At 39.0% G+C, this 26,160-nt stretch overlaps 1 protein-coding gene across 1 annotated transcript in view; it reads left to right on the top strand.

Annotated features, from left to right (window-relative positions):
- The window catches only part of LOC111581131 (copine-9-like), a 107,834-nt gene that overhangs the window by 51,299 nt on the left and 30,375 nt on the right, over window positions 1-26,160 (top strand). The window contains exons 7-14 of the mRNA XM_055013264.1: window positions 17,992-18,055; window positions 19,188-19,291; window positions 20,658-20,762; window positions 22,890-22,931; window positions 23,159-23,234; window positions 25,261-25,314; window positions 25,558-25,619; window positions 26,043-26,089. Coding sequence (XP_054869239.1) covers window positions 17,992-18,055; window positions 19,188-19,291; window positions 20,658-20,762; window positions 22,890-22,931; window positions 23,159-23,234; window positions 25,261-25,314; window positions 25,558-25,619; window positions 26,043-26,089 — 554 coding nt within the window. The remainder of the gene's footprint in view (window positions 1-17,991; window positions 18,056-19,187; window positions 19,292-20,657; window positions 20,763-22,889; window positions 22,932-23,158; window positions 23,235-25,260; window positions 25,315-25,557; window positions 25,620-26,042; window positions 26,090-26,160) is intronic.

Below are 26,160 nucleotides of genomic sequence, written 5' to 3'. Positions count from 1 at the left end.
AACAAGAACAGAGATAAAGCCATATAATTTTCTACCCATCAGCTCTTCTTCTTCTCTTGTGATAACAGCCCCTCCCAAACACTATCACTATAGCATCTTGTAGGGATATGAAGAGGTCACCTGTCCTGCCACAAATCATGACAGAATCTGATTAAATTTCTGATAGAACAGCAAGAGCTGAAGTTTTTAATTATCCTTTCCATTTTACCTTTCCTGGTCTGCAGAGTAGCTCAGTGGTTTGCACTTTTGCCTTGCAGCTAGAAGATCCCCAGTTCACATCCTGGCCTGGGATCTTTCTGCATGGAGTTTGCATGTTCTCCCTGTGCATGCATGGGTTTTCTCCAGGTTCTCCGGCTTCCTCCCACAGTCCAAAAATATGCTGAGGTTAATTGGTATCTCTAAATTGTCTGTTGGTGTGAATGTGAGAGTGCCTGTTTGTCTCTAAGTATAGCCCTGTGATAGACTGGTGACCTGTCCAGGATGTCCCCTGGGATGGACTCCAGCCCCCCACAACCCCAATGAGGATTAAGCGGTGTATAGATAATGGATGGATGAAATTCCTTTCCTGGTTTATGATTAATTATTCTATTATATGGCTGCACATTCAGCTATGGCCAGTGAACACATCTGGAAACCAAAGAGAGTCCCTGAAGTGTCAGTTTTGTATTCTGACAGAAAACTTTCTTTTAGTTTGGTGACCAATGCAGATATTCATGCAGCCTCGCTTAAATTATCAGCATCCAAAACCACAGCTTCTTAAACACAGTGTTCTCATAATCAGTAATTTATTAAACAAATTCAATATAGCCTCTTATACCAGCTCCATGGAAAAGTTCCACAGCACCGTTACTTCAAATATTAATGATGTCATCTGTAATCTCAACAACTGCCAGTCAAATCTAAATTTCCTTTATCACTACAGATCCTAGGATCCTGCTGCTTTCAGCCACAATAGTCTGTTTTTCACCCAAGTCACAGCACAATAGCAGCTTCAGTTTTAGTAACTGGTAACAATCTCCCCACCACGGATAAAAACAGGTTTGGTTTGCTCTTCATGGTGACCTCACAAAAGTATGTGCTGAACATAAAATCGATACAAAAAGAACTCAGACTGTTGTTGCTGCTTAAGGTACTAACTCAAGACATTTTACCATCGGCCACAAGATTTTATTCTTCATCCATTACATAATGGATAAATTACTTAATTCGCCCTAATTAGTACTTTAATGTCTAGATGCCCACATTGCTCATCCCAGTTTGTACTTGGGAATTTAACTTGACTACAGGCTGTCATTATACAGCCATATTCAACATCTGTACCACTCTGTACCATAAGGTTGAATAGGATTTCTTACAGACAACAAACAATCATCAGGATATTCTTTCATGTGGTGCTGTAGTAAATTTTTTTTTAAATCGCTGTGTATTTACAAGTACATCTTCAAAATACACTGACATGTTTTGTAGCAGTATTGTACTGTGTTTAATTGTGACAAAAATCAAAGTGAAGTTGCCATTTTATTTCCAATAATTGCAAGAAACATTTCTTTCCCCCTCTTTTGTTTTATCTCAATTGTTCTCCACCACGCATACAAAATCCTAAAATACCTGAGACAAAAATACCTGGTGGCCTCAATTCCCTTTAAAGAAAAATGTCTTCAGTTTAAAAAAACCAGACCAAACAAGCAAAACAATACAGCAGATACACAACTGTCAGATTATTCCCTAATGATCCCTCGATACACTTCTTGTCCGTGACTTTGCTGCAAAAATACCCACTCTCCCTCATCACCTCCCTCCCCCCTCCGAAACAAGTTAAGTAGTTTGGCTCTTGACGGCCAGAAAGATTTAGCAAGAAACAAAATGAAAGGATCCGGAGGCAACTCGCTATACAAGGAGCGCTTCAGGGAAAGGGCTAAAAATGAAAAGGGAAACAAAACAAAAAGAGACCAACAGCACAATCACTATTCCCCCCATATGGTCAGCGTCTCTGATGGCTGCCTGCAGGGAATAGACAGCTGTCTGGAGCTTCTGATAGATCTGACACAGCAAAAGCCCAGGGGGAGAGGCAAGAGGGGATGAAGTGAAAGAAGGAGGTAAAGGGGAGATAGAAAGTGAAGGGGAGGTATGTGAAGGGTGACAGACAACTCAGCAGACCAGGGAGAAAGGCAGGAAAGAAAGGAGGAGAGAAGTTGAAAGGAAAACAAACACAATATGTGGAGGAGATTGAAAATGTGCAAAGGAATCGCAGAGAGGAAAAGAGAGGGTGATAGAAGTTGGGATGAAGGACTTGGTGCAATAGAAAAAGCAAGACAGGTGCCAGGAAGGCCATATTTTTCAGCAAGAGGCAGAGAGAGACAGATTTGTGTCTATTTTCCAAACTGCAGTCTACTCTCTATGTACACTGTCATTTAGAAGACTCTCTACACTTGTGGAGCAAGCTGTGAGAGACCACACACACACACACACACACACACACACACACACACACACACACACACACACATATATATAGACATAGACACAGCTCGGACAAAGACAACTGCACAGATGCTGTATATAAAAAAAAACTTCTAAGTGTACATAGGTAATCGATTTTTCCCCTCCCTGCATTTGCTGTCCTCAAACACTCGCACATAAATCCAGAACAAGTCTGGAACATATATGATTGTGGGTAGCCTCCTCATGTTGGTGGGTGTACATTTTTATAGGTCAACAGTTTTAGAAACGGGCTTCATGTTGCGTGGCAAACTAAGCACTCCTTTCCACTTACCTGTGTGTTGCCATGGTAACCGAGGGGGCTATTAGCCGAGTAAAAGTATAACAATGATCCAAAATACACCCTTTGAAAAAAATAAATGGGGAACTGAGTGGCATGAGTTATATGGACACCCATTGAGCATGACCACATGCTTAAGTTTTTCAGGATTTTTTTTTTTTTTTTTAGCTAGAACTGCCTAGAGAAACATAATCTGGGCGTCCGCATTTATTATCTGTATAGGAAGCAGAGCTGTACTGAGCATGAGCTCAAACTTTTAAACTTTACTATCATCATCACTTACAGCTGACAAGTGAGAAAGAACCCAAACAAATCACCCATTTGTAAATGTAATCTGTAAAAATGAGGCCCGACCTATTAACAATCCCACGCGCTGCCAGCTGCCCAGATGTAGATTGATGAGGTGGATGGCGGACTAAATAAGCTGTCCACGGAGATGGCTATGCCGCTGGGTACGTGCTGACAAACCAGCCTGTGTCATGAAATTGTACCTGTCTGGATTTTAGCGAGACAGCGGTCAATCTGTCTGTGCAGTGTGTCAGAGGGCAGGGTGTGTAATTGGGGGCAGTTGGTGGGATGCCTTCTGCTCTGTGGCTGATGTCATATACTGTAGACAAAGACCAACACACACACATCACCCCACAAACTTTTGGCAAAAAATAAATTGTCGGCCAGACAGAATAACACATTTTCTGCTCAGTGAGTGGTAGCAAACTGAGGCAGATTGCCGGCAGTATTATGTTCCTGTTACTGAGAAGCTGGTGGTGGAGGAGCCATCTGCAGATTGTCGTATCCTATTGCAACACATGGTAACACAGACAGACAGGTAGGAATACATTGTTAGAAAGTGACTTCACTTGTACTTAGCCATGAAACTCCAAGATTTGCACAGATTTCCTTAGTGACTTTACTGAGGAGAGGTGTTCATTTCACAGTTATCTGGGGTTCAGTATGCGGTTTATGCTTTTTCAATTATCAGATTTTTTTTTTCCATTTTACCACAGTGTCTCTTGTTGTATGAGGCCATTTTAGGGAATGTTGCAAATATAGGATATCTAAGAACTAATAATCATCCCTTAACCTTTCTAGAAATGACAATGCCGCTGTGTCTAACACTTTCACACTCAGTGTTGACAACTAATGAATGGATTCTCATGTAATGTGGTACATAGAGTCACTGGTGATCCCTGACTTTTCCTGCATCTGGTAAAAACTCACTCATTAGATATCGAGGACTGTACATAATCTGCTTCAGACTCAGTAAATGTATCAATGGGGATCCGAGGAAGTGCATCGAGTTTCAGATAGATTAGATAAGTGCTGGTTGTTTTTTGTTTGTGTGTTTGTTTTTTTCTGGAATTTATGGGTGGAGGTCACCACTGTTGCAACATCAACGCAAGATTCTAGAATGTTGTCAATTATCAAAGACACCCACATTTTACCCACTGAGGGCAACATCATAATGGTAAATGTATGATATCACATGACGTCACATTCAGATAGGAGTCATACAGACTCTAGTATAGCTACAATCTCAAAATCTGAGACGGATTGACATAAAACTGATAAAACTGCCACCACCTTCCAGGAGGTTGGATATTAATGGCTCTGATTTTTGTTCTAGTGCCAACAAAAGGCTGGCATTTGTGGTTGTGAGTGGAATTTCTTGATGGATTGCGCCAAACGTATGCCATGAATTCTTTTAACTTTAGTTATCCCTTAACATGACCTCTAATGCCAACATCAGATCAATAATGAAAAACTGCATTTACATTATTCTCAGCTGTAGCTCATGTATACTGCTTATTAATAAAGTCTAGCCTGATAAACATGGTTCAATAGCATACCTGATTTGAGCATATGTTGACTGTCTGTCTTATTTGAATTTTGCATCAATGCAATACCTAATATACTCTTTAACATCTTACCAATGTGATAAAGGACTTATAAATATCGCTTATAGAGCCATCAGAAACAATTTATAATAATGCAGAATGAATCAGGTTCTTCTTCAGAACTTTATTTATGATGGGTGTCTGACTATCTAGAATCAAAGACCTTCTTGAGGGTCATCTCATGTAGGAAACGCTCACACACACAACCTTGACTGACAAAGTCCAAAAATCTCAAGTATTATTGGACCAATTAGACCAGTCCAAAGTATCAGTCCTAGTTAAGGACATACGGTAATAAAACAACAAGTGTTATGTTGATGACTAGCTAGTTAGCCATTCTGTTTCTTTCTTTCTTGTTTTTTTATTGTTTTTTTGTTTGTTTTTTAAGTTCTATTCTTTGTATTGCTATAGTTCATGATGGATTGTGACATTTTTACATTACTGTTTTGACCATGGATAACAGTGATCCACTGTATGAAGCTCTCTACACTGTTCTTGAGCTAATCTGAAGGCTACGTGAAGTTTGGAGGTGTGTAGCTATTGACTCTGCAGAAAGTTGATGATTTCTGAACACTGTGTGCCTTAGCATCTCTGATTTTACATGGCCCACCACTTAATGGCTGAGTTGCTGTTGTTCCCAGTTGCTTCCAGTTTGTTATAATACCATTAACAGTTGACCGTGGAATATTTAGTATTGTGGAAATTTCACGGATGGACTTTTTGCGCACGTGGCAACCTATCATGGTATCACGCTTGAATTCACTGAGCTGCGATCCATTTTTTCACAAATGTTTGTAGAAGCAGTCTGCATGCCACAGCGCTTGATTTTATAGATTTTATACACCTGTGGCCATGAAAGTCATTGGAACACCTAAATTCAAATATTTGGAGGGGTGTCCCAATACTTTTGTCAATATAGTGTCTTTAAGTTGTCAGTGTTATGACTGAGAGACACCTACTGGTAGAAATTAGACACTGTGCATTCACGTTTGTGTGTGTTTCTGTGTGCATTTTAGTGAATCTGTGAATTTGGTGTTTAAGATAAAACAGAGTGTCAAATTGCCAGACACCCAGTGAAAACAGTCCTGCTAAAATTAAAATCTGAGCAATAAAATTCACCCTCAATCTGTCTCTCTCATTTGGTATTTGTCTTTGTCGCTCACACACACACACACACACACACACACACACACATCACTGTGTCATTGTCTGTCCCCTGTGGTCCTCGTCAGAGCCGTCACCTGCCATCTGGTGTGATGGTTCAGTAATCATATGGCCTGCTCTGCTCCGACAGCCACAACGACAAAACACTTCTCCTGCTCATCTTCTGTACAGAATGCTTGACTTTATCAGGCCTGAAATCGAAGATGAGACATGTCCCTGCTGCAGATGTGACAAATAAGTACAGTTATCCTTGTCAAAGTCAAATAACTTGACTTCTACAGCTCCTCTTAGAGCTCAAGTTCACCAAAAACCACTGCTTCTTCCTTTTATCATTTTCAGTTTCCCATTGAAGAAAAAAAAAATCACCCTCACCCACACTAAGATATGAATCAGCACAGATTTACAACTGTGTGTCTTCCACCTGGCAACAATTAGTTGTTACTTTATCTTGTAAACCGAAGATCTGTTTGGAAATGGCTCTGTTTGAGCAAGCAGATATTAGCTTTGAGCTAGTTTCACGCTTGCCAGCTTTGAGCATCTTGGCAAAAAATGTGACAATGTTTTTCTGTTACAGTCATGGATACAGCCAACACGTCTAATCTGTGAGCAGCACCAATTGTTGAAACAACAAAGGATTTACAGAAGGAAGAGGCTGTTTTTGGACTGAGTGACAAGACAGTTTTTAGAAAGACAGCTATAACAGAGCTGTTAAATTAAGAGTTGTATTGAATCTTTTTAGTATGTTGTTACTTGTTCAGCACAAACTAAACAAATGATACCATATTAGTATTTTATGTCATTCTCTTTTTCTTCTTCTACACTTTCATACAATCACAACATCAAATTAAAGTCAAATGAAGGTCATGAATAGACATCAAAGTAATAGTATATACAAATATGTAAAAACTAACATGTTGAAAAAATAACGCATTTAATTGCACCTATCTCAGTTCCCTAATTTCTGGCACACTGGTAATTTCATGCACGCACTCCAGAACGGTAGGTGGCGGCAATGCACCTAAAATCTGTTTGCCAGCTGCGAAGAAGATGCACAGTAGTGATGTCATCCCACAAGAAAGTTTGGTGAACAGTGATGGAAGATGAGAACGTATTGAGCTTGTTGGGTGGAAAGTTTTCTTTTAAAAATCTTCCTGATGGCAGCTTGTATAAAAGCGTGGTTGTGTGCAAATTGTGCAACATAGAGTTTTTTTTTTTTTAATCACTGCAGCGCTTCAAGCCGCGGTATCACCTCAGTGTAAAACACGTTGTTGTTAGCACCAGAGCTACCGTTAGCTATGACAGTCCTGGTACTGGCAAATGGTGTAGTCATCCCATAATAGACAACTATTCAAGACATTGAAAGTGCTTGAGTTTACAAAAGTCTTAAAATGTTGAATGCAATTGCTGTAATTGCACTTTGAGTTTGCAGTAATCTGCAAATTTAGTGGACAGATGAAAAATGCACAGATAAATATAAATGAAACACAAACATTTTTGTTGTTTAAGTTCACGTGTATGTCACTTAAACGATTCAGTCATCAACCAAAATTTATTTGAATTGAAAAATTTTGCTTATTGTGTCAAATATAGCTGTTTGACAAAAATGAAATTAATCATGATTAATTGATTACAAAGCCTCTAATTAATTAGATTTTTTTTTAATCATGCCCCACCGCTAACAGTATATATAAATTCCATCAGTCATAGTTGTAGCTGTCCAAACCAATCCTCCTGCTGTCTGTCATGAATGCAAATTCACCTACTGGCAGAATGAAAACTGCATTTAGCTTTCAAAACGTCTTCAGAATTTTTAAGACCTAAACTGTAATATATCAATAATTCCCTTAGCTGGTGCAGCGATGTATTGAGGCCTTAATCTGATTAATGTGTACTTTCAAACATTGTAAATATGTTAATTTTTAAGTCAGATTCATTTTGCAACAAATGATTTTGAAAATAGAAATAATTTTACCAAGTAGTCTTACTCAGCTAAGCAGCTCGTCAGTCTCTTACTGACACTGTGGTTACTCTCTTGCTAGTGGCAGAATAATTTTTTTCTGGCAGATTTTCAGTACGTTTTTGAAGTCCTCATCTGGCTGATGACTGAGTCCTGGTCTCTCAGCAGTTGCAGTCGAATAGAATTAAGTCCTTTCTCTTTTCCTGAACACATTTCCTTGACCTCATGTGGCATCATGTGGGAAAAGGAATAGACAACCGTGGTGATAAGAGAATCCACTTTCTCCGAAACAAGGCTACATAATTATGTGACGACAGATGTTGATTTGGGTGTGTCTTGGATGGTGCATCGCTTTGAATGCTGCTGCCACAAGAAATGGAACATGGCCGCAAGAACATTATCACTTTTCCTTCTATGAGCGATGAACCAGTAAACCCTTCCTTAGCATTTAGAGAATTCAACAAGGTCTTATCATGGCTGGCACTTAGATACTTAAAAGTCATTTCACCAACAATTTTCCTCAGCAAGAAAGGATATTTGACTGCAACTTACTTCTTTAGATGAGCTGTTCAACTAAGTCAGTCCCATTTCGCTATTTCACATCCGCACAACCAGTTCAATCACAGTTACAGTCAGTTGTTTAAGCGTGGCTTTGCACCTGCTCTTATCACCAAATTTGGCTCCTTGCGACTTCTCTTCCTCTTTCATAAAATGGAATTCAAGTTCAAGGGTTGCTTTTTGGTCACAGTGGAACAGATTTAGTGCTAAATGCCAATGCAGAAGCTCAACATGTTTATAGAGTGGGACTTCCAGGGAGCGTTAAAATCGTTGCAGAAGAGGTGGGGGAGCTGTATCACTGCACAAGACCTAATCAAATCAGAAACAGTCCCATAACCTTTTGATCAACCTTTGTATAATCTTACCCTTTAATACAACCCAATATTATAGATTAGAACAAATATTATTATTAGAGTGTGTCAAACACATGTTATAAATGCATTTGAGCCAATGGATGTAGCTTGTGACAAACACTACATGTTAAGTGTGATATCCAGTAGGGTACACAAAATTCACAGTTCTATTTGAGCTTCGACTTTAGGTTCTGTATGTTTGTGGTAAAGCAGAGAAAAAAAAAGAAATGCTAGAATCTTTTTTTTAATTTTCAGAAAATTAAAACTGTGAAAAACACCAAATTGGCTATTCTTACTGTAATTCTTGCTGTAACAGTGATGACACAAATGCTACATTCTGTTAATAAAACAATACCTGTTCACATATATGTGAATATACTAGAAAACAAGCATGTGGGAGATGGGCTTGATTGCAGCACATAAACAAAGTATGAACTCCCCATCAAACAGCATTGACTCTATTACAACCTATCATATTGTGTTTTTCAGAGTGGCCTTGAAAAAGACGAAAACAAGCAGAGAGGTTAACTGATTTGGGAATAACCCCATGCAAAGAGGGAACCGGATTAATTGAATGAAAAGCATAAAAAATAAGTTTAGTGGTTAGGGGATAAACACAAGGAGAAAGAAAGAGTACACTGATTTAATGGAGAAAAATTGTTCCAAGGTGAGCTTCATTAGAAACACTCATAGTAGCAGCACTAGCTAATCCATCCACAGTAGTGGTTGTGTGACTAGTGTAATAAACTTAGACTGTGATGCTATTAAAGCAAGTACAATATATGCAGTATATCAATTACATCAACATTTAAACACGGAAAGAAGAGAGCCCAAATTCTATAATTTATCATTATCTAAAGATAATTTAGCATTATCTTCTAATGCCACCCTCAAGACTAATACTTGTGGGGTTAAAACCATACCACACATGCAGATACATCACTGTAGCGCACTTCAATAAAGAAAATGCAAACCCCATGTGATGGATATATTAAGATATGTTTTGTCTCCTGATAGCACCCTGCTATAGGTGGCTACTTTGATGAGTTAAAAGTTTAGAATACATTTTAGTTCCTCAATAGATTTTTCTTTTAACTTCATTTGTTTATTTGTTCTGTGCTTTCATTTCAGAGTACAATGAGACATTAACATGCATAATTTCCAATAAAAAAATTGAAAAATTGGGGTGTTCTAAAACACTATAGGTCGGTAGTGTATATATGGACACATATGATGGCAAAAATCAAAAAGAGTAAAACATTGCAATGTAACTGTTTGACAAGAATCAGACCAAACATGCTGTGAAAGGGTATAAATTTATTCCAAAGCGTGATATTTTCCTGAACGTCACCAAGCAGTGAGTGACAACTAAACCTTTATAAAGGTTCGGATGACTGACCAAAGCCTCAAACAGCCTCTGCTCGTAACCCTTTGATGCGCAGCGTGAGTCAGGAGATATCCATTTTCCATTGGATTTGGGTCACTTTTGGCCCATGTTGCGCATCAAAGGGTTAACAACCATTTGTTGTTTCCTTGGAACAGTGCACAGTCAGCACACTTGCAGTTTAGACGATCTGCAAATGGACCTTGGTTAGATGGCAGAATTTAGGTAAAACGCACCCTTACGGACCTTTGTGAACACATGGGATGTGGATAGTATGAATTGGTCTTAGTGTGGGCTGTCCGATTTACCCCTTTCAGCCTTTCACAGACCATCAGAGGTCATTAAGTGCAGCCATTTACCCTAATCAGCCTCCATCATTCCTTTCACTAGAAAACAGCAATACTCGTAACAGTGCTGAAAGTAATAATGTTAGGTAGATTGTACTTGTTCTTCAACTCGTGACTGATGTAGGTGGCGATGCAGAATTCTACTCCTGTAACTTCCTGCTAGCCATTTCAGACAGGTTTCCTGTCAAAATTTATATTGTTTTTTTATGTTCTACTGATGACTTTTCCAGCAGGCCAGATTATTTAACTGTTACTGGCTTGGCTTTTATTTTTCCTGTTTTCTTTTCCTTGCTACACTGTGATTGATCCCTTGACACCTGAATTTATTTACAATTAAATAAAAAAACATTTTTTGTGTGTTTTTGCTTTCCATCTGATGCTAAAATAAGTGGACATTGTTAATTTATCTATTACACATAGAACAGATACATAATAATAATAACAGAAATATAATAATTAGGTCCCACTCTGACCGGTCCTACAAGAAACCAGTGCTTGCAAAAGGTTCCGAGGTACATATTGAATATGCACAAATGATTGGGGGAATGGATACGCTGTCTCAGCTGCAGTCTGAATGAAAGTGGTACGTTGCGAATTCATGACAATAGACGTCAAGAGGTTAAGATCTGATGAGACTAGTCTGTGATAACCTTTCAGAATGTTGTCGTTGCTCTAGGAATCATGTCTTCTGTTTAGAACATCCACATGCCCACTAGTTTTGCATAGCCCGACCACCAGACCTGCACCTCATCATCATTTTGATGTAGCGGGAAAAAAATGCTGTGGTTTGTATTGATTTAAACCAATTAGACTAGTCTTGGCAGTGTCAAGCCCAAGATGCAGCAATGGTGTCCCTGCAAAATAGTGATGTGGTAAATTGTGTAGGTGGAGTATTTATTTGTAGCCTGTCATTGAAACAAATAATTCAAGGCTGTCTTCTTGTATGATCCAAACCTTTGACTAACACTTGATATTAATTTGTAAGTCACAATGAACATACTGAAGATTAGTCCATAACTACACAACTGCAGTTCCCATCATGCTTGAGTGGCTTGTTATAGTACAGCCAAAGGGTGTTGTAGTCTAAATAAAGTTCCATGTGCAAAGACTTGTCTTATGAAGTTGATGTCCATGGCCTCAAATGTGATGCAGATGACCTGGTGTTTGTTGGTAGAGTGGAAGTTATTATGACTATCTGGCACATAATTATGTGGCAGGGTTGGATCCAAGTAGTAGCTGAATAGGAAAGAACACTGCTGGTCTGTTTAAAATGCGGTTTTAGCGTAAAATACAGTGATAATGAGATTGACAGTGCGCGACTAGACGGGTTTCTGAGAAAGGATAAAGTAAACAGGCCTATGCCCCAATGCACAGCCCTCTGTGAACTGATATGTGTGATATGACCTGATGGTCAATCAGTGTTCTGTCAAGAACCTACACTTGATGTGATTTAATTAATAGCAGATGGCAGCTTAGCCTTGTTGTTTCTTTTCAGCCGTTTGCTGCTCATGAAATAGCTCACAGCTGCCTCTCTTTGTATTTTGCGTTGTTGCGTTGGTTGTTTTTTGTTTGCGATCACATAACTCAAGCTTACATCGATACACACAGTGCTGACATCTTACAAGTCTCTAAGGCAGCCCATGATGAGAAACAACACAGGGTAAATGCTAGCAGAGGAACAGCATGTCATTATTATTCTAGAGTCAGTGAGCAATCAAGGCTCGAACAGATACTCCAGAGTCGAGGCACTTCTCGTGTCCGGTGGGCTCGCTGGTGGCTGTGCAGTTGGACACACTGTGTAGATAAATTCATAAATAATTCTCTCACTGTAGCTGCCTGCTACAGCTGGCAGGCAGCTTGAGCAAGAGAATCCATTGACTTGAAAAGTACGTCATGGAAGGCAGTGGATTTATGAGACGAGGCGAGAGTGGCTAATGCTCTTTTTTTGTCATTCTTTCTTCTTCCTCTCCCTCGTTTCTCCCTGTCCTTAAATCAGTTTTTCCGCCACAGTCATTTATTTCTCCTTTTTTACTCATTTTCTGTCAGTTCTGCCTTGATGCTTCTTGTTTTCTTTAGTATCAAAGCTAAATAAGTCTGTGTCAGTGATGTCTTTACAGGGCATGCTGCATTCTGCTTTCTCTTGACACTGAACTGGGACACAGCTGAAACGTTTAGGGTCGCTGGACAACAGCGCTGCCTCCAGGCTTGGCCTCAGGCTCCCCTGTTTCCAAAAAGTTGGATTTGGTTACGGCTGCGGAGCAAGCCAGCTGATGAAAATGTAACAAAAAAGAAAAAAAAAAGGCACATCTATAAAAGAGGGATAATAGCTTTTGGATGAATATTGCAAAAGCTGAAGATTTATTCCTTCTTACTTTCATAACCAAACCATTGTTCAAATTGAGCTGAGCTGAATAACAATTCAACATTATGATGGAATCTGTAGTGCGATTTTATTCTCATGTAATGTGTGCTGCAGACATAAACTCATAGCAAATATTTGTATTTTACAGAAATGTGTAGATGATTTGTGCATGTGTGTGTAAGTAGGAAGAGGATTTGAGAATGGAGTATTGATGTGAAATCATAGGCACACTGTGACATACAGTTTAACTTTAGCTGTCACTGGAACTGCCAGCTGTGGAAACAAAGGATGTCTCTATATATACTTTTGAAACATATAAATGGCTCTAGTTTTTTGCCTTTTTTCCTGATACTGTGGATGTGGCTATTGTAGTTCTTTCATGCCAATGTTGCACTCTTCGCCTCTGTTGTAGGGACTCAGGGAAATGAGGAGTCACACAAAACAGCTTGTGAACAGCATTTAGTGGTGGGCAATTAGCATGACTCTGACTGAAAGTAAACACAGAAATCTTCTGGCTGAGATGGACATTACTTTAACTGTATTAGCTTCAACATACTGTCAGGAGAGCAATGTGCAAAGTTAGCCATAATAATCACCATCATGAGATATGCACCATGTTGAATTAACCTTTTCAGAACAACTTGAGACATTGTACCCATGGAATAAAACCAGTACTTTTAGAATGCAAAGGAGTTCAGTTTTATGATCTGCTATTTTGTGACGTTAAGGTAATTCACTGAAAGGTGAAAAATATGGTATTGTTGTGTTTTCATGTCCCTTGTTGTGCTTCATTCCAACCTAAAAGCAGCTTCTGTTAGGCTTTTATACCTGTTTGCTTCTCTCCAGCACTCTATGCTCGCATATACTGCATATTAAAACAGCTGAATTCCTAATACAACTGTTCTTATTTACATATTTTTCAGTTTTTGTTGTCAGAAAAAGCATGAAATAGTGATGGAAACACAGCTCATTAATATTACATGCTCACTAGCATTCACTTAAGAGCCATTTCTAAGCAGTGGTCACCTGTTTTTCTCTGAGCTGTCAATCATAGATGTGATGAAGTGGAAAGTAAGTCCCAAATGATGGGCCAGAGACTAAGACTTGACCATGTTCAAATGTCTAAAAAGCTTCTTCAAAGATCTTTCAAAAATCACCAGGAGAAGTCAGCATTCGAGGGCAGCAGGATTTATTGTCGAGAGAAAATCCAGGAGCAGTTCCTAGCAGTGATAACACGACAAGAAAAAGTGAAGATACTGAGCTGTGCATCGTCTTTCGTGCTGTGAGAGTTGGTCATTTTTGCCACAACAATAGGGCGTATTTTTAGAGACAGTTTTGACACCATTATACTTTTCTAAGTCTATTGGTCACTTCTTGACATCAGGTTATCATATTTCACCATTAGGTCACATCTTATAGAGGACATGTGCATTAGGTTATCATTAGGTCATGTTTTACAGAGAAAATGCCCAGACATGTTCAGACTTTGCCTCAGCCCCCCTGCACATTTTACCTTTATGTATTATGTTTCTGATACACCTCTTCTAAAAGTTATATCGCCTTAAGTTTACACCATTATGTTTTGAGTACTCCAAAACATCAGTGATTATTAGAACCTTCTTTATTATGTAGTTCATACAAGTCTTCACTCTTTTCTTCAGTTTAATAGCATTTGTCATAATTACTCCACCAAGGAACACAGTGGAGTTATGTGACGGCCAGTGTACATTTGTCTGTTTATCTGTTCGCAACATTACTCAGAAACAGACTAACAGATCTGAATGAAATTTTCAGAGAAGGTCAGAAATGACACAAGGACCGCCTGATTAGATTTTGGCAGTGATGTGGCTTATAGTCGGGATGCACGGATTTGTTAAAGATTTCTGTTTAATTGCGAGATAGCGGCATGGTGACACTGTAACTATGACTACAAGTGAACACTACGTCAGCTGCCTGATGGCGATCACATGATTGCGATCCTACTACAAATCCACCTCTGCAGACTTACTGGGACTTATTCATCAGAAATGATACAACAACTGAGCAGCTTTGGTGGAGTACTGCACCATCTGAGTGCTTTTCTTGTTGTATCATCTTTACTTTTAGCATATTGCACCCAAAAAATATTACACTCCAGATACAGAGAGAGTCTTCTTTCTGAGGGGTGCATAAACAGGAGCAGTTAAGCTGCATTTGAAGCTACAGGCGCTGAAACAGCTGGTTGATAACATATCTACAACCAGGAGTTATACGGTGAAAGTTTAAAGAAGCATCTTTGCAATATTCTGAGTAGAGAAAATGAAAGACACATTCCAGGTACATGTGAGACTTCCTTTAATTTAAGAAAAAGGACATGACATGGAAGCTTAAGAAATCGAATTTCTGCTCTGTACTAAATTGCCTCAGGCTGATTTTCATCCCCATTCTAGTCCGTATTTCAGACATACGAAGACTGTTAAATAGCAATGTCACAATTACTTCTTTCTTTCTTTTTTGAATAAAACTATTAAGATAAACTGATAAAAGTACCTTTGAGTCTCTCTTTGATTGTAATTATTAGTCACAATCAACATTCACAGTCTTTGATGCATGTTGCTTAGATCCCAGATGTCAGAGCTTCCCACCAACACATGAAAGCTCACAACAAGGGTCAGAAACAAACACAGAGCAGGCTCCTGTTGCTTGTTGCCAGTCTTTTTTTTTCCCCCCAGACCTGGTGCAATGTAAACCAGTGTCGTGTAAATATTATAATGACTTACCTTAATGATAAAAGTTATTAAAATTAGGGTTTTAACCTCAATTTCGCCTGGTACCAACTGATGTGAAGATAAGTCAGTGCCAATGGAAAGTGTCTCTTCAGTCTGTCTGTCCTTCTTTTCCCTTCTCTCATCTTTCTTTTAACCCTTTTTCCATCTCCATACATACCCCACTCAACCCCCTTCCTCCTTTAGCTCTTTTAAAATTAAATGAAACAGCAGTCGGGCTTGGCCTTTTTGTGCCCCGACTGTCGCAAAGTTAGCCTTCATTTATCTCCTCTCACTCCCACTCTGTTCCTCTTCTCCAAGCCTTCCTTTTCAATAGACATTAACAGTGTTTTTCTTTTTATTCTTTTGTTCAATTTCTCTCTTTTGTGACAGTTCAGTGAATTAGCCTTTCACTGCAGTCAGTTCAGTCTCAGAACTTTACATTTAATGTGAATTAAATGTGAGAGAAACAAAAGAAAGGGAAGAAACAACCTTTAAGAGGAAGAGATGAAAAGACCCAAGATGGAAGGAATCCATGCATGTGCACACCTGCGCATGTTTTGGCTTTTGTATTTCAGTCAGTCATCTGAACTAAACAGCTTTTTCTACATTTAAAGATTCAGCTGAACTGCTGCTTTTAAGATGTTTACACTAACATATTCCTATTCATTAGACCACTCATTATATTACCATTGAGTATATTTTGCTCAAGGAAGCCACAGCCTTTGGAAACCAACAGAAAGTCAAATCTACTTCAGTCACTTGAGCAAATATTTAATTGCTTTAATTGCTTCCGTCATCTGCTATTATGTGTCATTAAAAGCACCCTGTGGAGTTTTTGACAGATAATAGCACTATGGAGGTGCTTTGGGCTGCTTGTGTGTTGTGTGTCTCTGATAGATGAGGACACCAGTGAGACAAACACATTTCTGCTATAGGTTTAGTCTGACTAGAAAAAGCACAGTTGTTATCCATAACATTAATAAAGACTGTTATGCTCAATAACTTCCAGCCGCATATTTGCATACCCAACGACCATCAAATATATGGATATACATTTTTTTAAAAAGTCATGAAATTATTATTACATGCATAGAAGAGATGGTCCATCAATTCAAACAAGCGCAGTGGAGACAGAGTGAATTAACTGCGGCGTAAATGACACATATGACTTTGCCTAAGGGGCCTGGGTAAAACATGTCGCTGGGCCTCTAGTGATCCTAAAATCACATTATATCCTAAGGAACACAGGAAACTCACCAGCACTCTTGATCTGAAATGAGGTGATTAGTCCGTTGACAGAAAATGGAATTGCAAATACTTTGATGATTGATGAGTTATTTATACCTTTTTAAGCAAGGATTCTCTGGCACCAGCTTCTCAAATGTGGATATTTGCAAGTGCTTTTCTCTGAGAGTAAAGGAAAAAAAAAACGAAATCTGTGTGTTCTTCTGAGTAACTGTATATCTGATCATCTTCAAATTCCGTCCATGTATTCCTGGGGTCTTGGGAAGTGCAGTCGTTTGGATGAGCTGTTGCCATTATTGGAGTCTTTTCGGGATCCTAAAAAGGCTTTTGTCTGCCTCTCACCAGGTCCGAAGTCACCCTCGATGCTAAGCAACAGACAAATGTATGATGTCACCTTCTGATAACCCAATACAAACATAAGCAACTGTGAAAATCATACTGGACATTTTTTTACACTAATCAGTTCATTACAATATGAGTTAAGTCCACTGTTTCCAAAAACTTGCTCTTCACATGTTCACAAAGCTGAATGAGACTACCTTAAACACCTGTTTTTTGTCCAAACCCCGAAAATATTCTATTTTCAGTGATATGTTGCAAAGAAAAGCAGTTAATCCACTAATTTATAGGCTGGAAGCAGAAAACAGCTGCCTTTTTTTCTTCTTCTTAAAAAATGAGTGAAAGAATAAATTGACTACCAAGTAGTTTCAGGTTATTTGCAAGAGGCAAACTGCAGGGCTAAACTATGAAGCCAATGCAGAAATAAAAATGAGAATAATAATAGGAGACACATTGCACACACATGTATGCTAATGTGATCTGCAAGGAATCTTTGAGTGGAACATTACTTTGTTTGTGACATCTGCAAGAAGAACACAGAAGGAGAACAGTCTTATGTAACTTTGTTTTCAATACACTCAGATATTTTAAGGTTTTACCTGCTTTTGTGTGACAAGCATTACGTACTATTGATAATGCCAACTAATTGCCACTTGAAGCCATTTTTAGAAATGACTTGCAGGTCCCTGTGTGGGCTTTTCCAGAAACTCTGGATCTGTATACAGGGCTGTCACTTAGCACAATAACAGCTAACAGCAAAAAATGACATCTGCTCGGTGCTTCTATTATTTATGCTATGCTACAATTACACTATGTTGCACTTTTTCCTTCTGTCTCTTACTGCCTCTCCTTCACTCTCAGTGGGATTCCAGGGAAGAAGTGTGGAGTCATTATCTTTGCTGCAGAAGAGCTCAGTAACTGCAGGGTCAGTACGCACACATGCATGCATGCATGCACGCAGTCCAAAATGTTGCCGTCATTACCACAACGTATGCATTTTTTATTTGCTGTCGCACTGTCATATCCCCATGTGTGCACATAGACAAACACACACACCTTCAAGTTTAGCTCTTAAGTGTTCTGTGCCAATAGACACTTGGGGTTTTGTCAGGAAAGCCTCTCAACAGTTCTCTAAATGTGTCTAAGATTAACTGTCAAGATGGCTTCCAGTTTGGTGATTCCCCTGCCCCTGTCATATATCAATACCAACCAGCCAGTCAGATGCTAACAGAATATTTTGTGCGTGTGTGTGCGTGTGTGCGTGCGCTCCAGAGACCATTATGTGAACAGGCTTATCTTGGTTGTATTTACCATCGTTACTTTGGGAGGTTTTCGCTCATGACAAGGTCCAAATGTGTGTGTTGTGTAGTTGTGCGTGCGCATGCGTTTTGTGTGTGTAAGTGTGTATGAGCCTGACAACCTCCATCTGTCAGTGGCAAGCTTAGGTTTCCCATGATGCCTTCTCACAGGAGCAAATGACTAAAAACCCTCATTGCATATATATATATATATATATATATATATATATATATATATATATATATATATATATATATATATATATATATATATATATATATATCTTCCATTCTTCCTTCCTTCCCTCCTGCCTCTCTTGTCCTCTTGACACAGAAACAGGAATTAGGCAGCTCCTCGTTAACTCCTATAATACATATGTATGAAGTGCTCCCTCCACCTCTCTGAGTATGTTGCAGACATCCCATGATATCCCACTAATAAAATGTGCAATTCAGATGAAACGGTGGACCGCAATCCCTGTGATCTGTATGCACACATGGGTTATTAACGCATACCAACTGCTCTTGGACTGCCGCTTGGGATTCTGATCCACATTTGCATCGCCACTATTCATGAGTTCTTATGCTGCCAAATACTTTAAATTCAGTGGGATGCTTCCAAACTGTTGCGCCCGAGTCCTGCACAAACCATAATTTTATTGTTACCAAGAAAATTGCTGAAGAAAACAAGTTACTGACTTAGACATGATATTGCATCAGAAAAAAAGTGTGATGAAAACTGCTTGTCTTCTCTGACAGGATATTGCCACCATGCAGCTGTGTGCCAACAAGCTGGACAAGAAAGACTTTTTTGGCAAATCTGACCCCTTCCTGGTTTTCTACCGCAGTAATGAGGATGGAACGTGAGTGTGGGTATTTGGGGTTGGCTCAAATAATCATTTGCATCTTTAATATTAAATCTGCCACTATTATACCCGTGACACCAATATGTACAAACTTTGATTGACTTCTGGTAGGGACCATATATACATTATTCACATATGAACAGACCAAAGCTTGATACGAGGGACTGTCCCAGAAAGGGGCACAAAATGGCAAAAAGAAAGCTTTTCACATTTTTCAACATTGCCTCTATAATGAAAATGATTTTTTTTTTAAAAACCTTGCTAAGATGTCCACACAGCCTTTTTATATGCTAATAGACATGTCATGAGTGAAAGAGGTAGTCCACATTTCCCCATTAAACCTGTACTGATTGCAGCCTCAAAATTTAGACTTCCAGGGTTTCATGTTTAACAATCCAAAAGAGTCAATCCTGTCAGTTTGCTGATGAAACTTTCTGTATCCTTATCCTTCTTCAAATATGGATCATGTTTAGCTGAATTAAGTACACCTTTGAATATAAATCAAAGTCTAATATTAACAACCAATACAACTACAGAAATACAGAGGTACTGATACTCGCATAGCATTACACCGCTAACTGCCAAGACAATGGAAGGTTATAAATATGTGCATGTATTATATGCATTGATACATTACAGTCTTCTCTTTTTGGTTGTTGGAGTCCTTTTCAAAAACATCATCATGGCGACAAAATAATACCGGTACAGTGCATACAACCAAAACCACCGTCTTCAACACCTTAACAATGCAAAATATTCTTGAAAGCTCTATGTAATAAATTCCTAAATATAACCAGTGCGTCATTTTATTGCAGAAATTAACTCACAGGCTGTTGCTACAAATCACTTCCAGCACTTATCCATTACTTTAAGGTCATGCTGATCGAAGCACGTATCAGCAGATACATTGGAGCTGTGAAGCAGAAAGCACACTGTAAAGTGGGACACTGCCGAAAATCACAAGCAGAGTTGGTTAGTTTTGTTGGAGGGGGAGACTATCCATATATTCAGTGATACTAGTTTTCACATATGGTTCTCATTTTACTTGTTTTCCATACAAATTAACTTTGCTGCATGTTTTTTTCTGGATCAAGTGGCACCACAAATTGAGGCCTCTATCATCATTTGAGATTACTACTCCTTTCCATTGCTGTGCCTTGGAGGGATGTTTGTAGCAATAAAGCTCTACCTGGAACTTTGTCATACCCTCCAGATATACTTAGGCAGATATAAAAAGACACAACAACCGACAAAGCATTTTGCAGAATTGCAGAGGGAGATAAGCGAGGTTGGATTATCTTCACTGGCACAATGCGAATGTGTTCCCCCTTGGGGTTCTTCATGTCTGGTGTTTTGCTGGCAGGTTCACCATCTGCCATAAGACGGAGGTGATCAAGAACACACTGAACCCGGTGTGGCAGCCCTTCACCATACCTGTTAGAGCTCTCTGCAATGGTGACTACGACAGGTCAGAAAACATTTTGCACAATTCTGTTATGCATACAAACAGAGAGTGGATACAATGCCAGACTGATGTATTTAGAAACTTGTAGGTAAATTCTTCTATGATAAAATGAAGAAAGAAACACTTACGCAGCTGTTGCTGGGGCGGTCAGAATAATGCCAGCAGTCGGTCATGGTATCCCAGGGACCAGCACTGGTGTTATTTAAACTGACTCAGTTCTGACACACACTCTGTTAGATATATAAAGTAAGGCTGGACTATGAGCATCTGTAATGGCCACTTGCTGTCAGGTACACACTGCATACAATACCGCATACAGAAGAGCACAGTGCCACTATCTCAGTAATTGGAACTGTTGCCTCTTCTTATCCCTTTATAGGTTTTTTTAGACCTCCATCACTTTAGGCCAACATATGCACCAGTGTTTATATGAAACTGTTGGACACTGGGCAAACCTTTATTGGATCTGGCTTTAAAATGTGCTGACATTGCTGGCAGTCTCAACCGAGACCGCGGCAGGGAGAGACCACCTTATCAAACATTACTGCAGCAAAATCACTTCTTTGTGCAAAACATTTATGTTATATTCACAATACAACTAAAAGACGGACGGATGGCAGCCCTTGTTTGGAAAACAGTTTGAGTGAAAATCTGCCCATATTAGACCGAGGTTAAGATGAAGGTCAACTGACATGGGCTGAACCGTACACAGCTAAAGTTATTTTCTTGGCTTTTTGCTGGTTTTATTTGATAGGTTTGGAGAGAGGCAGACAGGAAAGCAGGGAGAAGAATGGGGGGAGGACCTGCAGCAAAGGGCCATGAGCTGGAATCAAACCCAGGCCACTGCATTGGGGACTATAGCCCCTGTTCATGGATCACTTGCTCAACCTGTTGAGCTATCTGGGCACCCTCAGCTAGTTTATTTTCATACATGACCCCACATCATAATATCACTCTCATGTGTGACAAATATTTTAAACCTTTGGATAAAGCTAGGTCAGCTGTTTACCGTTGTCTGCAGTCTTTATGCTAAGATATCTCCAGGCTCCATATTTTACATGCAGATAATGGGATTCAGTGATACTGAACTTTGCACCTGGCTCTCAGCTTAACTCTGACTGTCTCTAAAACATAAGACGCCAACATAAGACTTCTTTTGGTACTCCAGAGCTTCTGTGCCTACATGTGGACAGCTCAACAGACACCTTTAAAATGAGTCACAAATATAGTTTATGCTGTATTTTCATTTTTAGAAATGCAAACAGTTGTGCATAGTCATGGTACTCATTTTATATGGTTAATTATAAATATGTGTTATCTTAGCAAACTATGTCAATGAAAAGATATGAGCAGAAGAGGACAAATGCAACATTATTTGTCAGATGGAACTGGAATTCCTGTCTATCAGTTTATTGGCTGTTTGTGGCAAATAAACCCAAACTGCATAAACTGTCCAAATTCATGCGAATAACATGTGCTCAAAATTTCCTTTCTGAACAAACCCTCTCAGACATTTGGCACATTTGCTGGTCATTTACAAGCTAGCCAGTTGGTTTCTCATTTGCAGTCATTGTGTAAATTAGCAACCAACTACTTTCTTCACAAATGCCATTTTTCATCTCCCATAATGCCCCGCTAAGTGATTCACCTGCACCCCACAGAAGATAAATGGGGGGATTGGAAGTCTTTGCAGTGAGAGTTTTGTGTAAAAGTAACTCCCATCATAGCTGTTCTAATGACTTCCATTAACCTGTGACATTTTGAACAAATAAAGTCTCATTCATATAACACAGACCTACAACACAACATCTATCCGGCTCTTTACATGAGGCAGGAATTAAACATCCATGGTAATGCATGCAAACATCTCTCCCACATGTGAAATTGATTATCCTCACTGACTGGAAGCTCACCTGCACAGAGTTCACAAAACGACCTGTACCTAATGTACTTACTGTACCAATAATCCTCTTCAGTGTGACGCTATTGAATCAGTGAATATGTAATTGCTCTATCTGCTCCCAATGTGGTGAAGTGGAAGGATTTTTGTCTTTAATAAAAACATAAGTTGAGGTTCTCTTTTTATTGACGGGAGATCTTGAGAAATAAGCTGCTCTCTGTCTATTTCAGGACTGTGAAGGTAGACGTCTATGACTGGGATCGAGATGGAAGGTAAAATGCATCTGCGGATACGCATTCGCTAATGATTCGCATTGATGAATCCCAAATTATATGCTGCATTTACGTTCTATGGATGAAAAATAGCTTTGCCAGCTTCTGCAGATACTAGGAGATTGGTAGGAGCAAAGATGGACAGAGGGAAATATATAAACATTGGTCTCAGATTATGAAATTTGTGTTCATGCTCGCCTGTCTGTGTGGGTGTTGTTTGTCTGCAGCCATGACTTCATTGGCGAGTTCACCACCAGCTACAGAGAGCTGTCTCGGGGGCAGAACCAATTCAATGTCTATGAGGTGAGGCACAACCTGGAGGTGGTTTGTTGTTTCTCACCACTTTCATCTTATGAAGACCTTGTAACTCCAATTTAGATGATTTTGACACTTTAACTTTAACTGGTTGACTCTCAGAAGGCTTGGGAACTCCACATTCCTTCCAAAAAGCTTATACGACCTTTTCTAAACTGGAGGACTGAAGTACAGGTGCTCCAACAGCTCATAAATATAGATGCTCTCAGGCTGAAAAAACACACAACATTTTGTAGATGTAATGCCAAGTGCAAGCTTCAGTTCAAAAGATTCAATAATTTCTCAAATAGATACAGAGAATATCCTACAATGGAGGGTCTTGTATTGGTCCGCTTTTATGATTTTGTTATTGTTATGGTAATAGAACTATAATGATGCACTAGCTATTGTGTACATGTCCACTTTTCAAAAGAAAAATGGGAGCTCCGCAGGTCCCAGTCTAATGTGAAATCTCCAGCAGCGCTGTTTCCCACTAGACTTTAAAATGTAATCAGCAGCTCACACATGCTTGGGTCAAACTTGCATTAGCAGCAACAATTAACAACAATAATTAACAAGAAAAGCACTCAGTGAGCAAAACATTCGGCCAAGGCAGCTCAGTCGTTGTATGATTTCTGACGGATAAGTCCGCAGCGGTCGATTTGTAGTAGCATCGCAATCATGTGATCGTCAGCAGGCAGCTGATGTAGTGTTCACTTGTTGTCATAGTTACAGTGACTTTGTGCCGCTATCTGGCAATGATACAGAAATCTTAAACAAATCCATGGATCCAGACTGTAAGCCACATCACTGCCAAAATCTAATCAGGTGGTCCTTGTGTCATCTGTGACCTTCCCTGAAAATTTCATCCAAATCCGTTTTTCCATTTTTGAGTAGACAGATGGACAAACGTACGCCGATCGTCATATAACTCTGCTGCGTTCCTTGGTGGAGGAACAATCCCGTATTATACAACCATCATATAGGTTCATGTTTTAATCTCCAGTTTTGATTATTTCAGCTTTATCTCTAAGAAATAATGTTCTGTCTGTGCTTTCAGTATGTCAGAAGGGTGTACATGCTACACTACCCTAGTGGGCTGGAAATCAGACTGGTAGAAAACCTTATAGTTGGACACAAATCATGTCTCCATAAGTGCTGAATTGATTTAAGCTGCAGATTCAGCTTTCTCAACATTGAAGCTCATGGCCATTCAAATCACTCATTCTTGTTGAAGTCCTGTAGTGTAGACTTAGCAAAAGAAAATATCAGTTGATCTAATAAATATTCCCAAAGCTGTATTTACTGTTATACCAATAAATTCATGTTAACTTCAGTCCAATGTTGAGAAGAGTCAAGAAAGAACCAGGGCCACTGTGATGCTTTGGATCTTTGATCTTTATTTTTATAGTTATTATATAGTTATTTTTTATCCATGTTCATTGTTAATATAGATAAAATAAGCTTTATATATATATATATATATATATATATATATATATATATATATATATATATATATATATATATATCACATATTATAATAACAATGGAATCTGAATCTCATCTGTATAATAGGGAGTACTCAGATCCAATATGATAGAAGAGAAAAGAAAAAATAATGTACTGCCAAGAGTAGTTGTGCTGGAACAAAAGCATACATTCACATACCATCAGCAATTAAACTCTTTAAATGCAAACTCCATTATACTTCCAGCATATTAAAATCTGCTGAACAGAAGAATACTTTGTTCCAAGCTGACAAATTGATATCACTGCAATGAATAAAGAAATCACAAATGTCTCTGCGGAGCAGCAGAAAGCAAGTTTATTAATCAGATTTGTAAAGATGATAGATGGATGGATTTTCTCCGCTCTCTGTGTACACACACAGTTAAACATAATACCAGTTTCAATTCATGGGCTGTCGCTGTTATCAGGGATCTGCTGAATTATTCATGTTAATTATTAGACATCATTCCAGGGTATAAAATGTTTTCCTCTATCACTAACCTACTCTTTCTATCACTGACAGGTTTTAAATCCCAAGAAGAAAGGAAAAAAGAAGAAATACATCAATTCTGGGACTGTGAGTTCGCCCACATCAACCTCTATCTGCCTGTCATTTCCTCTGTATTAGTATTTTATGTTGTCTTATATATTTATATAGTCTAAATATCATCACCTCTTACATCTGCTTCTTTCTCACTGACTCCTTTTGCTGTCTGGCCACCTGTTTTGCCTTCCTGCCTACCTGGCCCTGGTCCCTCTTCCACCTTCTTTCTCTGTTTATCTGTGTGCTTGTGTGTCGGTATGTGTGTGTGTTTGCCAGGTAACTCTGCTGTCCTTCAAAGTGGAGTCCGAGTATACCTTCGTGGATTTCATCAGAGGAGGGTGAGTGGAATAATAATTAGCCCACACTCACAGTGAGTGTCAACAGCCAGCATTTTGGTTGTTTGCGTCTTTGTGTGTGTCTGTATATTGAGTCTCCCAAAAGCTCTTGTGTGAGCAGCATACTGAATTCATATTCAGGGGGAAAGGGGAAAGTTTTGGGATCGTTTGCATTGGTAAATCTCATTTGTAGACCCCTAATTTATTCCGTTCATTCACTTTTAATTACTGGTTTCATTTGTTTTGCCCAATTAGACCTTCAAGATGGTGAAGAGAGTATGTCTTGACATACTAATTAGCCAGTCAACCAGTGCACTCATAGGATCGCAGTTCATTGCATTGGTGTGTATGTGTTGGAGATTGTGTGTATCAAGTGTACTGTAGTGTGTGATACTCTTTGTTGTTTTCTCACTTTATATGCAACAGAACACAACTGAACTTCACAGTGGCGATAGATTTCACAGCATCTAATGGTGAGTTAATGGTGACCGGACCATTTTAGATACATGATGTTCACTTGCAAGTGTCTACATTTCTATATTTT

Source organism: Amphiprion ocellaris, chromosome 8 (genome assembly GCF_022539595.1).
Source record: "Amphiprion ocellaris isolate individual 3 ecotype Okinawa chromosome 8, ASM2253959v1, whole genome shotgun sequence".
Lineage (NCBI taxonomy): Eukaryota > Metazoa > Chordata > Actinopteri > Pomacentridae > Amphiprion > Amphiprion ocellaris.
This window is presented reverse-complemented; position numbering and strand designations above follow the sequence as displayed.